The 14,215-nt window shown below is 42.3% G+C and overlaps 1 protein-coding gene across 3 annotated transcripts in view; it reads right to left on the bottom strand.

Moving 5' to 3' along the window:
- Positions 1-14,215, bottom strand: part of Ptprb (protein tyrosine phosphatase receptor type B) — a 110,856-nt gene that overhangs the window by 72,632 nt on the left and 24,009 nt on the right. For 2 of the 3 annotated variants that reach the window (XM_057757449.1, XM_057757448.1), the window contains one exon: positions 10,469-10,742. In XM_057757449.1, the coding sequence (XP_057613432.1) occupies positions 10,469-10,742 (274 nt within the window). Of the gene's footprint in view, positions 1-10,468; positions 10,743-11,142; positions 11,432-14,215 lie in introns of those variants that run through there. The other variant, XM_057757447.1, reaches the window with a different exon arrangement.

Raw genomic sequence — 14,215 nt, 5'->3', positions numbered from 1 at the left:
ATAGTTTTTTTCATTGAAAATGACAGGTATTTTTGGGGGGGAGGAGTGATGGGGATAATGTTATTTACATTTTCTGTCCTACACAGGACATGCCATATTGAAAGGAAAGAAGGTAATTTCCCTCTCACACAAGGTTTATAGTTGCCTGACAAGAATAAGATACGCAACATCATGAGATCCAGCAAGCCTCGAGGACAATACTATGGGACCAAGCAGAAATATTTTTGCTGAAGTAACATTTTAAGGACAAGGGTAAAAGAGATAATTGCATTCAGTGCCAGTTCCAAAGAGATAAATCTTGCCATCTATGCCTACCACCAAGCCAAAGGTTAAATAAAATGTTATGATCACTATAATCTAAATATACATAATCTATGAAATATGAGCTGCGAAAAACGAATTTTAAGGTTGCGTGCCTAGAGGTTGAGCTTCAGAAATGCAGACTTCATCTAATCTCTCTGAGCCAGAAAACAAAACAGTCAATCCTTCGTACATCCGGCAGAACAAAGAAACAATGAAGCTGGGAAGTGTCTGGACTGGGAGAACCTGCCCTGGAAACAACACTTAAAACCCCATTTAGACTGCGATAAAGCCCAGCGCTGGCAGTGGTCCATGGCTACGCTGCATGCTGCAGAAGCTAAAGAGTTTGTAGAATTCTTTTTCATCTAAGCCCAATGAAAACTTCAGCGTCTTAAAAACATTCGGAGTTCATAGTAGATATAAGTCATATGCTTCTATTTAGGGTGCACGGTTCTTTGGTGTGTATCACTGTGTGTGTGATGTGTTTGTATGTGTGTGTGTTCGTGTGTGTGAGTACTGGTACACAGGTGTGCCATGGCATGTATGTAGAGGTTAGATCACAATGTTGGGTGTCCTTGTATTCCACCTTGTTGGAGACAGGGTTTCTTTGTGGTTGTCACCGCATCCACTAGGCTGACTGGCCCATGAGTTTCCTGGAATTATCCTTTCTCTGTTACCCATCTTGCCTTGGGGAAATTGGGATTATAGACGTGCATTACCATGCTTGTGTTTGTGTGGGTTCTGGGGATTTTAACTCAGGTCCTCACCTGAGTTAAATGCCTGGGAAGCATTTAACCCACTGAGCCATCTCTCGCCCCAAATTTCATATGTATGTATGTGCGAATGTATGTATGTTTGTATATTGTGGGGGAATTTTAACACTGTTTGACAATTCAGTTATATAACTGCCAGCCCGATTTTTCTGTTCTCAAAAGAAAAAACAAAGCTTGGCAAAATTCCTAAGCCAAAATGAATTATGTTTTCCTTTCAAAAAAAAAGTCGCTTGGAAAAGAGAAAATTATATTTCTAATGCAAACAATATTTAACCCACATCATTCTTATCAGTGAGGTTACTAAAAGCATTAGTGTTTATTGATACACAGATTTCTGGGCTTAACATGTGAAATGGTTGGGTATATTTTAGAAATGAAGTTAAATCCAGAAGAGTGCAGCCAGCTGGTGCGCTGGTGTACAGCGATCTGGGACCGAGGTTATATCTGCATAGGACGTCAGGATTCACAGTGAGCCTCCTCTCCTGGAAGGGAAGCTGAGGCACCAGGAAGTGCAGCCAAATGTCCAACACCTGGGTACAAGCTGCGTGGTCTTCCCAGCACGGGAAACGCTGCCCTGAACCGCGTATCCATTGGAACGACAACCAACGAAGCGTTTGTGGAAATGCCAGGCAGGCTTCTACAGCGTCTCAGTTGAAAGCATCCTCAGCGTGAGTGCCAGCAACGGTGATACCTATGTACACTTTTAGGCACATGAAAGCTCCCTTGAACTTCTGATTTGTTTATCGTTTTAGGAAGCGACGTGGGAGTTTATTAAGAAGTAGCTGTAGATAGAGCTAAGCATAAGCTTTGAGAGTGTGGGAAAGAGACACAGCGAACAGCAGTCAGAGCCTTGCCCTGGAGTGGATGTTGGCTTCTCAAGGGAGTCTTCCCGTTGAGTTTTAAAGCATTTTCCTTATCTGTGCCTTTCCCTAGTAGTTTTAATGCATTCGCCCAAGGTCCGATCACTTTGTGCTAGATTGCTGCAAGAGACATTTAGGTGTTTTCCTTATGCCATGTCTTTCCTCCACTCTTGCCAATTTACTTTATGTGTGCCTCTCCTTGCTTCTATCCTCACTGCCATCGAAGCAGCAAGAACTCCATCAGCATCCGCTTCAAGGCAGAGCTCAAGTTTCTTCACAGGCATTCAAGGGTTTCCTGGCTCTGGATGGCACCTTTCTTTCTAATTATTTCTTTCTTTGCTGTCTCACTCAAGCCCAGGGGACCTTTGTGCACCCAGAGTCAAGTTCTGAGAGCTTTAAAGAACCCCGGGGTATCTACCCTTCTTATTTAAAAGCAAGTGGGTAGCTAGCTTGATTGATTACAAACTACACCTACTTGGCATTTTGTATAACCTGAAATGGACATCAGTGATTCAAATCAACTAATCAGAGGGGTTTTCTTTTTCATGGAAATTCACGGGGTCTGGAGTAATAATCTCTAATAATTCCTGCTACATGCTCCTGAAAAGGAGAAGAAAAAATAGCAGGGAAGAAGGGAATTTCCCACAGTCTCCAGCACATTCAATCCATCTCTTGTGGAAAGAATTTCTTTTGTTGTTATTGCTGGTTGACTACAGTCCAGCAGTTCTCAACCTGTGGGTCCCACCCCCTTTGAGGAGGTGTCGAATGACCCTTTAACAGGGGTCACCTAAGACCACCAGAAAACATTACAATTTATAACAGTAGCAAAATTACAGTTATGAAGTAGCAATGAAAATAATTTTGTGGTTGAGGGGTCATCGCAACATGAGGAACCATATTAAAGGGTCACAGCATTAGGAAGGTTGAGAACCAATGCTATTTTCTGTGTTCTTTCTTACCTTAAGGACGATACAATATATTATGTTAAAGTGGAATATATACTATTGAGTCAGTACATCAGGTTGCGGGTCATGAGATTTACATTAAGAGTAAACTTCAGCCACAAGGTACCTCTGTACACCTCTGACAACCTTGATCGAAGTTAGAGCCGCTTTGACAATCATTTGCCACACTGTCAACAACAGTGCAGACTGCCATATTATTTAGCAGAACAACATATCAGACAGTAAATACTCATTAAGAGCTGGTCAAGGCCTGAAATCTGTGAATCTGAGGCATACGTGAGAGGAATAAGCAGAATCAAGATGAATTATCAAGGCAACCAACTTCGGCATCACACTTCGACCGCTACATCCCAGCACTGGCGTTGATCACAAAGATGGCTAGAGGCAAGGTACTTTGCCCCCTTGTTCCTCGACTCCTCATCTTAACCGGAACTAGTGATGTGAATTTTTCAGAGTTGTGGTAAGAAGCGATGCAGATGACGAGTTAAGGGCAGCTCTGGCACAGGGGGGCGACTACATAGAATGTGGTTGGTGTGGGTCTAACTGCAAATACTGTGCTCCACACAGGGCGATTTTAATTTTACTTGAAATGCTTGAAGCAAATATGTCTCATATTTGGAGTTTTTTTTTATTTTGAAATATTCCTACACACACCTAATAAGTATCGTGAGGGTTGAACCCATGTCTAAACACAGTATTTGTATGTTTCCTTATAGCCTATGAACATAGCATAAAGGTAATTACATACACTTTAAAAATTCATGCAGGAAGCAGAGTTTTATGGTGTGGCATTTTCTTTTTGTGACATCATGTCAGTCCTCAAAAAGTTCCAGATTTTGGAGGATTTCAGATTTTTTTTTTTTTTTGGATAGGATGCTTGATCTATACAGTAATAAAGGACATTTCAATGCTAAAATTGAAAAGCAGAGAATAGTATCCAAGGACCATGGACTTCAGATGTGCGCTTCATGAAGGAGATAAACTTCAGCAAATTTGGAAGGTGAGTAGGACTTGAAAACCAGAATAAAGACAACGGTTGCAAAGAGAGAAAGAAGTGTAATCAAAATCCCTGAAGAGTTCACATCTACTGGGCTTCAGAAGCCTACCAGCACTGAGAGCCTTCCGACAGCCTACAGGGACTGCACTCTCTTCCCAGAGAGTCCTTTAGAGCCTCCTGTCCCCAGTTCATTGCCACCAACACCACGGTATCCTCAGTGTTTTCTAAAGTGCTACATGGGTGCACTATACAGAGAAGTTCTTCAGCCACAGTTTCAGTTAGGGCTGCCGCTCTAAAGCTTCCTAAATCGAAATAATTGAGCTACCATGTGAGGCATACCATGTGAGGTATGTATTCATACCCGAACAGCTAAACAGTAAAGACTTTTTTTTTGCTAGTGTTGGGTAAGATAAACATATTGTTGTTATATAGTTCTTTTTAACCGTACCTATAAAGATGCAGATTAGAATATTTACAAATCAAATGAGATCACCATGATTGGATTGTTCAAAATGATAAGCAGTGGACAACGATATACATGAAGCAAGGTTGGCCATAAACTGGTAATTTATCAAAGGCAGGCAACAAGCACATGCTATCTCATTATATGACTATTTTGACTTTTTTCTTTTTAAAAAAATAAAATGCATTCATTTTATGCGTATGAGCGTTTTGCTCACACATATGTCTGTGCACCGTGTGTGTGCTTACTGCTGTAGAGGTCAGAAGAGGGCGTTGGATCCCCTGGAACTGGAGGTTGTGAGTCACCATATGGGTTCTGGGAATTGAACTCAGGCCTCTGAAAGAACCACAAGTGCTCTTAATTGTTGTGTTATCTTTTTTTTTCTTTCTTATGCGTTTGCTCTGTTCAGTGTGTTCCTCCATATTGAAGGAACAATACAAACATCCCTGAAAACCTGTTGTGCTTCTTTTAGTTATGCATATTTAGGGGCAGATCTACACCTTAATTTCTATATAGCCACATACCCAATGGGCTTGGTTTCTGCTACAGGATAAGAAAGCTGCCAATACCATCTCCATCTTTTCTTTTCTGTAAGAAATCTAGCAAATTCCCATATGAAAAAGGGAGGCAGCACAATTCATTCTGTTCTTTTCCATATTTTTTTCCTTAAAAGTTGACTTCAAAGGTACTAGGACATCACATAGAGATGTAAAAGAACTAATAACATTTTTAAAATAATATTCATTCTATAGAACAAAGGTCAGAGTATTGAGACAGAAGATAAAGCAGAGATTAAGGTCTGGCTCTGTCATGAATGAGCTAGGTGGATTTGTGAAAATTGTGTTAGTTTTTAGTAAGGTGTATTTGTGAAAATTATGTTAGTTCTTAGCAAGCTGAAGAATATTTCCAAGCTGGAAATAAATGTAGATTTACTGCATGAAGAATATGATTCTTTTTCTAATTTTCAGATGACAAATTATTCCAATCTGACAACTTAAACCTCCTAACGACCCTATGAAGTAGGCATTATTATTTTCCCATCCCACCATACAGATTAATAAGTGGCCCCGAGGCAAAAGGCAACGTTCTCTAAACATCCTGCCAGTGAAGAGTGGAGGCACCCTGCCTTCAGAATCCATCTCTGAAGCGTCATGGGAACTTTCAAATGCCCACTCCACAGAGGCTCCATGAGAGAGAGTCCAACAGTAGAAACCTGAGAGCTGAGAAGGGAGAATTGTCATGAGTTTGAGTGTAGCAATGGGGAGAACACAGGGAGACCCTGATCCAAAACACAAAACAAAGGCCAAATGCAAAAGTTTTATATATATATGCAAATATAATAAATATATAATAAAAATATTATGTGATATAAATATATAAAATATAAGTGTATATTATGTTGAATATATATTACTGAGTATTTATATAGATATTTTAGGTTTTCATGTACTAAATACAGAAGGTATTGTAACATAAAAACACACAAAAATCTTTCTCCCTAGAAATCATAATAAATAGTTCCAGGATTATAGATTCAACCACACATAAGAAGGCATGGTGCCCAAATATTACTGTTAATGAGTGATGGAAAAGAAATGCCGGTGGTCCCCAAGCTGCAGTGTGCTTTAATGCACTTGGATCCCCAGCTCTATCTTTTCCAAGTTCAGGTTCATTTCACATAGCATAGAAACCAGAAATGTTTCCCTATCATTCTCTGTAAAATTGGTGGATGAGAGAAAGTTACAGAGATTTTTTTTTCAGTAATAATGGCTTATATTTCAAATTATAGCTAATGTGTATTGAAGTTGCAGGTCTTAGTAAGTCCAGAATGAGGCTGTATTTGAGAGAGTGGGGGTCTTTAGAGGAGAGTAAGTTGAACTGGGGCCATTAGATCTAATATGACTAGTGTCCTTTCAAGAAAAGCAGAGACGAAGGACACAGCCTTGTTTGGATGGACAGATCTGTCACTTTGAGACAGCGGCCATGTACAAGACAAGGAGAGAAGCCTATGAAGACAGAAAGGCTGCGGATGTTTGACTTTGGAATTTCAACCTCAAGGATTAAGGGAAAATCAATTTTGTTTTTAGACGATCCAAGTTTTGGTAGGGCAGCCTTAGTCAATCCAGTACAATCCATACCGTTCTGTAATGAAAATAGCTGATGCAGTAATTTGATAATGAAAGTTCTTAAATGGCTTTCATATAGATTAAGAAATATGGGGCTGGAGAGATGGCTCAGCAGTTAAGAGCGCTGACTGCTCTTCCAGAGGACCAGTTTCAATTCCCAGCACCCACATGTGACTCACAACGGTCTTTAAGTTCAGTTCCAGGGGATCCAACATCCCCACACAGACATACATGCAGGCAAAACACCAATGAACATATAAATAAATGGGGGGGGCAGGCAGAAAAAAGTTCATCATGTTAATATGATTAAAATTATTTGAGGTTGGGGATGTTTGAACATTTTTTTCCTAGGGAAATTAATAAGTAGCTGAGATTAGCAGGACGTCAAATGCCTGTGGATGGTCATTCCCCAAGTAAAAATTTCACCTCCAGTTCACTCGGCTCCAGGAGATGAGACAATGGGTCAGAAATGAACTCTACCTCAGACAACTTTTCAGCACCAAAAGTGACAGATCATGTTCACAGGAAGAGCCTCAGTGTGACCTGATGAGAACTTGATCTCTGTACGTGCTGTTCCTGCCAAAAACCTAAGATCTGGAGCCCCAGGTTAAACCTAAGAAAAGCATTAGCCTTGGGCTATAGAGCAAAACCTAGAAGTCTCAGCCTTACCCTCCCTTACCCTCTCCTCTCTCTTTCTGTGCATGGTATTAAATACCATCTGGATTATCAGCAACAGTGAATGCCCATGTGGGACACCAAATAAGATCCTGGGGCAGAGTAAGGACATGTAAATTTATTATGGGTTAATCATTTAATACTGGCTCATTCACCGCAACAAACACCGAAAGAATGGGGGAAATCTGAGGTATCTGTGTACTAAGTCATAACTTTTCTGTAGATCTGAAAATACAGTTTGTTGTTGTTGTTGTTGTTTTTGTTTGTTTGTTTTTTACTCTGGCTAGCTTGGAACTCAATATGTAGACCATGCTGGCCTCAAACTCACAGAGATCCAGAGGCCTCTGCTTCCTAAGTGCTGGGATTAGAGATGTGCCTAGTGACTTTTGAGCTCTTAACACTGCTGAAATGAGCTAGCATTTCCACAAATACTACAGATGCCAAGCAAGGTCTGATTATCATTTAAACACCTAGGCATCCCAGGGGCTTTGCAAGCCCTGTTTGCGACTCCAAGATTACAGTCTCAGAAATATGCCCACTTATTCAATATTTGATATGACTATTGTATTATTTCCTGGCAAAGTCACAACTACACAACCTGGCACTCCACAGCATTCTTGCTGCATTCCAGTTAATCACCAGATAAACTTGAGAATAGCCCTGTGTCCTCTCTGTGAGTATAGCAGCCTGGTACTCACGAGGCAGGACAAAGGCCTCATTCAGGAAAGATGGGTAAGGCTGTGTGGCCATTGTCAATATTAACCTCTCACGCCTGCTCTAGACCACAAGAGCAAGGACCATTTTTTTTCTGTACTGTGATTTTATAAACTCATCCATCTCTCTGGCATTTTCCCTTTGCCATCCCACACAGCGAATTCTTGTTAAACTAAATTTGAATCCACGTTTTCCAAATGTGATTTGAAATCTGGACTGAATGCCTTCTATTGATGAAATACTACTTGTTTAATATTTTCAAGTCCAGGTCTACATAAAACAAAATAATTCAACTATTTTGTGTGATCAGTAAAACCCATCACCAAAAAAAAATCACACCCAATCATACAAGCAACAGTCTGATCTCCGTTCATGGGTGAGTCTTGCTTTTGTTCAAATTCATCTAAGACCAATAAGATTGGTAAAAGGCAGCAAAAAAGGAACTCACAGTTTGAATGGCATCTTTGCTTGTTTAAAGCTTTGTTTGAGTTGCTATTATATTAGTTGGCATTACTTTAGTAATAGTAAACTATGATTTATGGACCCCATCACTAAGGCTTAGTAATCAATACTGAGGAATAATAGTAATTTTCTCTTAAGAAAATCTAAACTTCCATACGCCTTTAAAATTTAGAAAGCACTACGTATAAATAAGCAACTTTTAAAAACCCTCCCTAAAACAATATTTAAAAATAGTAATTCAAATTTTTGTCTTTAAATGAAATCTTTATTTTAAAGGCATGGAGAGTTCTGAGAAGGACTATAACGTCATACGTGCCTGGGTGGGACAATTGCCATTACACAGACACCATCTGCAGTTCCTATCATCCACATTTACCCTGGGGCTCAGGAAATGTATGGTGAAAACTACATCCTTAGGAAAATTAACGAGCCTGGGGTGTAGCTCAGTGGTCCAGGGCTTGCCTCGTACGGAGTAAGCCCTGGCTGGCTTCTGTCTCCAGCATAGTGAAACAGCACATAGAAGCCGTTTATTCAATAGCATCCATGCAATGTGACTATTTCTCATGTTTACCAAATGCCTTTGGACTTGGAGCATCTCCCTGTGTCACACTCGAAGCTTGACTTATGTTACTAACACCCACAATGAACCGTTTTCTCACCATCATTTTGGTTTCCATGAAGTAAATCCTTGGGATAAATAACTGTCTCCAGACTCCTTAAGGCTATTATTTTCCTGAACGTTCATAAACATTCTGAAAATGCAGCTACCTTAAAAACCGCTTGGCTGCACTGAACACACACTGTTGGTGAGGTGCTTTTCGGTGTACCTGGCACATCTGGATGTTCGAGTTCCAGCATTCTACAGCTGTAGTGGTGTGAGCTGTTACAGAACCAGCTTCAACTTCCACGAAATTGACAACATAATGTCTAAATATCCAGCTATTTCCACTCCTATAGTTGATTTTACTTCTCTCTCTCTCTCTCTCTCTCTCTCTCTCTCTCTCTCTCTCTCTCTCTCTCTCTCTCTCTCTCTGGTTCCATATAAATGCAAGCATATTCTTAACAAGTGATTTGTCTTTTCAAACTGAGGTTCCTTCAGCCCTCAAGAATCACCTCTATGTTTCATCTGTAGCAAGTCAAATGAAGTAAGTGGGCACTGTGGCCTTAAAAACCTATGAAAGGATTAATATTTTATTAATATTTCAGATGTTTAATAAGATTTCCCAACCCTGCTTGCACTTTCAGTCAGACTGGTGGCTTTCAAAGAGCTATGGCCAAAGAAATCATCTTTGTTCAGGTAGAAACAAGAAAGAATCATAAAGATAGCTCATTTCTCTATCCAACTTTCAGAATTTTTCCCTTTGATTTACTTCTGATTGAAGGAAGCCTTCACTGTTGTAAGGGACAGAGATGGCAAAGACTAAGGAACTGGGGAATCTGCAGCGCCCTCATGCACTGAGGCTCCCATGAGGTAAATGCCTGCGGTAGCCCCTGCAGGTGGGAAAAGCTTATGCCTGAAGCGCCAGCCAGCCTTCCATTTCACAGACAAGGGAGGAAAGAGAGACAGACATAGCATCCATACACGGAAGGAGATCCTGGGAAACCACTGATTCGAAGTTCAGAGTGGCCAAAGAATGTTCTCCACTGTTATGTACCTCAAGAAACTTCAAATCATCTTTGCATTCTCATTTCAAGAGACTTTTCCAACATTCCCTATGAAAAGGACTATTTTATTCCTGAAGATTTTCTATTCTAGTTCACGTTCTATAAACACAACCAAGCATATCCTTTACCATCATAACTCCATTATTATTAAAACACTTACTTAAAATGATTCTGATGTGTGACAATATAATATGCTGGAAGCTCAAACACCATCAGTTAAAGAAAAAAAAAATCTCCCTCTACCCCCTTCCTTCCAGGGGCTGCTTAGTCAGCTGCTGTTTTCAGCACTAAAGGAGCCCTCAAGAGTCAAGCAAGCTGCTCTGACCAGGCCTTAGACAACTAGAAATCCTGGTCCAGTATCCACACACACTTTTTAAATGGCCAAAGATCAAATGAAAGCCCCAATCTGAAAAGGCAAGGCTCAGCTTAGAGTGGCTTGGCCATCCCATGACACCTGTCACTCTTTACCTGTCTGTAAGACCAAAGTTTTCTCTTCTCCATCCAGAGAAACAATCCTAAAGTTATAGAGGGTCCCTGCTTGTAAATCCTTGGGGTTACATCCATAGGTAATGTTGTCTATCCGAATGGGATGGCACAGCGCGGGCCCTGAGGTATCACTGCTGTAGATGAGGCTAAAGTTGCAGGGTGACCCCAAAGTCCTCCACTGGATAGACGCTGAGAAGCTGGAGATCTTGGACTCCAACAGTGTGAAGTTACATCTCTCTAGCTCTGCCAGTCCAGCCTGCAAAAGAACCAGAGAGCACGGATTAAGTCCCCAGTCTGCAGTGAATAGAGGCATAGCCACCTCCCTGAGCCACCTGTCCTCACCCCTGGAGCCCAGTTGCCCTTGTCCGCTCAGCCTTCAACCCAGGAAAGGGCTCTCAGGGGAAGTGGATGGCGGGCAACTTTCGCCCTAGTTGCTCCATTTCTACTAGGAGCAGCTGGAGAATCGAAGGTTGCTGTCTTGACAGGAGGGTGAGCTGTCAGTTTGGTGGATGTCAGGATTTCGGGAAAGGATGACTCTCCCACATAGGAGTATAAAATTTTGTTCCTTTCCCCCTCGCGCATCCCTGGAGGCTGGGATGAGGATGGACTTGGTTCTTAGCGGGTAGTGGAGCCCATCCCTTGCTCTGCCAGCTCACCTGCAGGAGGCTCAGCGTGATCCACAAGGCCAGTGTGGCTCCATGGTTCAGCATCTCGCTGGGAGGACAGCCAGGGTACCTCGAGTACCACTTGTTGCGCGCTTAGCGCGCCCCGCGGGCGCAGCGCGCTTCCCTCGTAGCTGGGTACGCGCTAGGGCCGCCGCAGCAGCTGTTTCTGCTGCCGCCCTGGGCGGGCTGCGGACGCGACAGGCGGCGGGGACCCGCAGCGCGCGGCCCTTCCCACGCTGCCATTCTGACCCGCGCTGCCTCGCCCCCAAGCCCCGTCCGGGACTTCCGCAATCAAAAGGCAATTTCCTTGTCTCCCGGCAAAGGAACAATGCTCCGGAGAGGGAGGGAGTCCCGAGGAGCCAACGCCTGAGGCTGCCAAGGGGGCCTGAGGCCAGCCAAGCTGCCCACCCGCCTCTGCTGCCACCTCCCTAGCCAAGGGTCCCTTCCGGGGCCGCGGGGCTCTGCCTTCTCCTCCCCCCTCCCCCCACTCCTGAACTTTCACTTTTTCCCTCCCAGTGGTCCTCAACCCTGTTGTCATAGCTTTAAAAAGTGCTTGAGTGCTCTCACTTTTCAGCCCCCCTCTCCTCTCCACACCCAGCGTCCCCCTCCCTACCTTCCTTCCTATCTTCTCATCTGCTTTCTCCAGGGCCTCGTTTCCCAGGCTTAAACTTGACCGGAGCACATTTCCCTGGGTCGCCCACACTCTTTCCTGAAGCCTTTTATTAGAGGGCTTTAGCCCTTCTCACCTCAAAACACCCATTTGTCACTGTCGGCATCCTTTTGACATCAGCAGGGGAAAAGACCCTCAAAGAGCCCGCCCATTATAAACAGGACTGTCCTTTCTCCATCCACTTGCCCAATTCGCTTGCATAGGCCTATGGGCTCCCCAAATCTTAGAAAAATACCGTGAACTGACAACAAAATAATCACATCACCAACGTACCCTCCCATAACTCAGTGTCCCACACCTTCCAAAGAAGTAAGCTGCGGTGTTTCCCGCATCATTTGTAAGATCCGGGACGACTATCATATAACCTGAAGAAATGTATGTGTCAAAGCAGGTCCGAGAAGAAACTCAATCCAAAAAGCGAAAGTACTTAGTGTGGTGATAATAATGAAGCTTTGCAACCACTTTTATAGTTTCGAGGTTTTGAGCTGTTTAACAAAAGATATGACCCCATTGAAATGACTAAGGTAGGGGCCAAATCCTGTTCTGATTCCGTCTTATGTTTAAGACGGGTCTTAGCTCCCCACACCCCCTACCTACAACTGTCAGGTCTACCTTGGCAAAACATTTGAGATATTCTGCCTTGATTATGGTTCCAGATGTATTAGGCAAAATAACTGGCAGGTTTTGTTTCAAATGGCTACTATGCTCTGGCAGGAATGAGCGTTTTAAGACTCTCTGACCCTCATCTTAACTTTGATGAATCTTTGTGGGTTTTGCCTTTATACTGTATCCCTGAGCTAGGACACCAAGAGTCTTCCAGAGTTGTGAGCCCGCTCTTGGTCTGGCCATTAATAAAAGACTCAAAGGTCTTAATTGGCTCAATCAGCATGAATGTCAATAACTGTCTCGCACGGATCATCACACCACCTTTCAAATCACTGCGGCATAAGACACCCACTCCTGCACACACATTACAGAGCGGATACACTTACGGCTCAGCTTCTTGTGTTTACTACACACCTTGAGGGAAAGTAGAATACTTGAAGAAAGTGAAAACCACTTCAGTTCTTTTGGAAAATATGCTTGCCAATATTAATGGAAAACTGAGTTCATTGCCTTTCAGAGACTTCTGGACTTTAAAAGTAGACACACATAGGTCTGCGATCCATCTTGCAAGTCAGCAAGCTCACCAAGCACCAAACACCTGTGTGCTTTGGGAGACTGCAGCACATCCTGTTCTTCATCCAGGGTGCTTGACTCCCTGAAAAAACATTTTCATTCTCTGGACCTTCACACAGCAGTCTCCACAGTCTGGCACACCTTTCTCTCATCACTGGTACCCTGCTTCTTCCCTCCATCAACTGCGTGTTTCAATACAAGCACCAACTGCCTTGAGTCTTGAGTGAAGTTTCTTTTTAGCTCATTCCTTGCTACCCTTTTCGTACCTTTCTGTATTCAGAAAAGGCTACCTCGGTCAAAGACGAAGAACGATGTTCCAAAGGCGTCAAAGAGAGAGCAATGATGCCATCACAAACGTGAAAGCAACTTGGCGAACCTCATTTGAAAAGTCCGGCAACAGGTGCAGCATCCACACTCAATTTATCTCATTATTTTATTTTTGGGTCTCCTTTAAATTCATTCATTGCATAGGCCCCACTTACTAATTCCTGATATTTAGGCTTTTCGTTGTCATCTTCTCTGGGATTTTAAATTTTTCCAATTGATTTTCTGATTTATAGTCTTCCCACTTAAATATACTAAATATTCACTGTCCTCTGGAAAATTTTAAGCAATCCTATCTTTCCCAAGCTCACACACACAAACACAAACAGCCTTGCGCATACACATATTCTAGCATGCTGCATCCTTTTAGGCCAAACTTTCTAACATCTAACATAATATATAACGTAACTAATAATCCTTCCTTATGACTTATAAGAGTATACCTGAAGACATTTGAAAAGGAACAAACAGAAGCTGTAGGAAACACTTTCCCAATATTACTGCTTAAATGCTTCCAAATTAACAGGAACCTGGCCAAGAGTACTCCCAAAAACTTGCCAAGAGTGTTCCCAGGAACCCAACTAAGAGTGCTCCCATGAACCTGTTCAAGAGTGCTCCCAGGCACCTGCCAAGAGTGCTCCCAAGAACCTGGTCAAGAGTGCTCTCAGGCACCTGTCAAGAGTGTTTCTAGGACCAGGAGTTTGGAAAATAAGAATTCATGTTTTTAAATCCATTTTTTTAAGTTTTGATCTAGCAAAGTTGAACATGTATGCTTAGAATAATTGATGTTAAATAATTTTTTAATATCCTCAGCATAGATGAAGAATCATATCAGAACATGATGGAAAGGGCCAGTAGTTATAAACATTTCTTTTCCAAAGTTATATAACT

This window comes from Chionomys nivalis, chromosome 25 (assembly GCF_950005125.1).
Source record: "Chionomys nivalis chromosome 25, mChiNiv1.1, whole genome shotgun sequence".
Lineage (NCBI taxonomy): Eukaryota > Metazoa > Chordata > Mammalia > Rodentia > Cricetidae > Chionomys > Chionomys nivalis.
The sequence above is the reverse complement of the archived record's forward strand: the minus strand, read 5'-3'. Positions and strand labels throughout refer to the sequence as shown.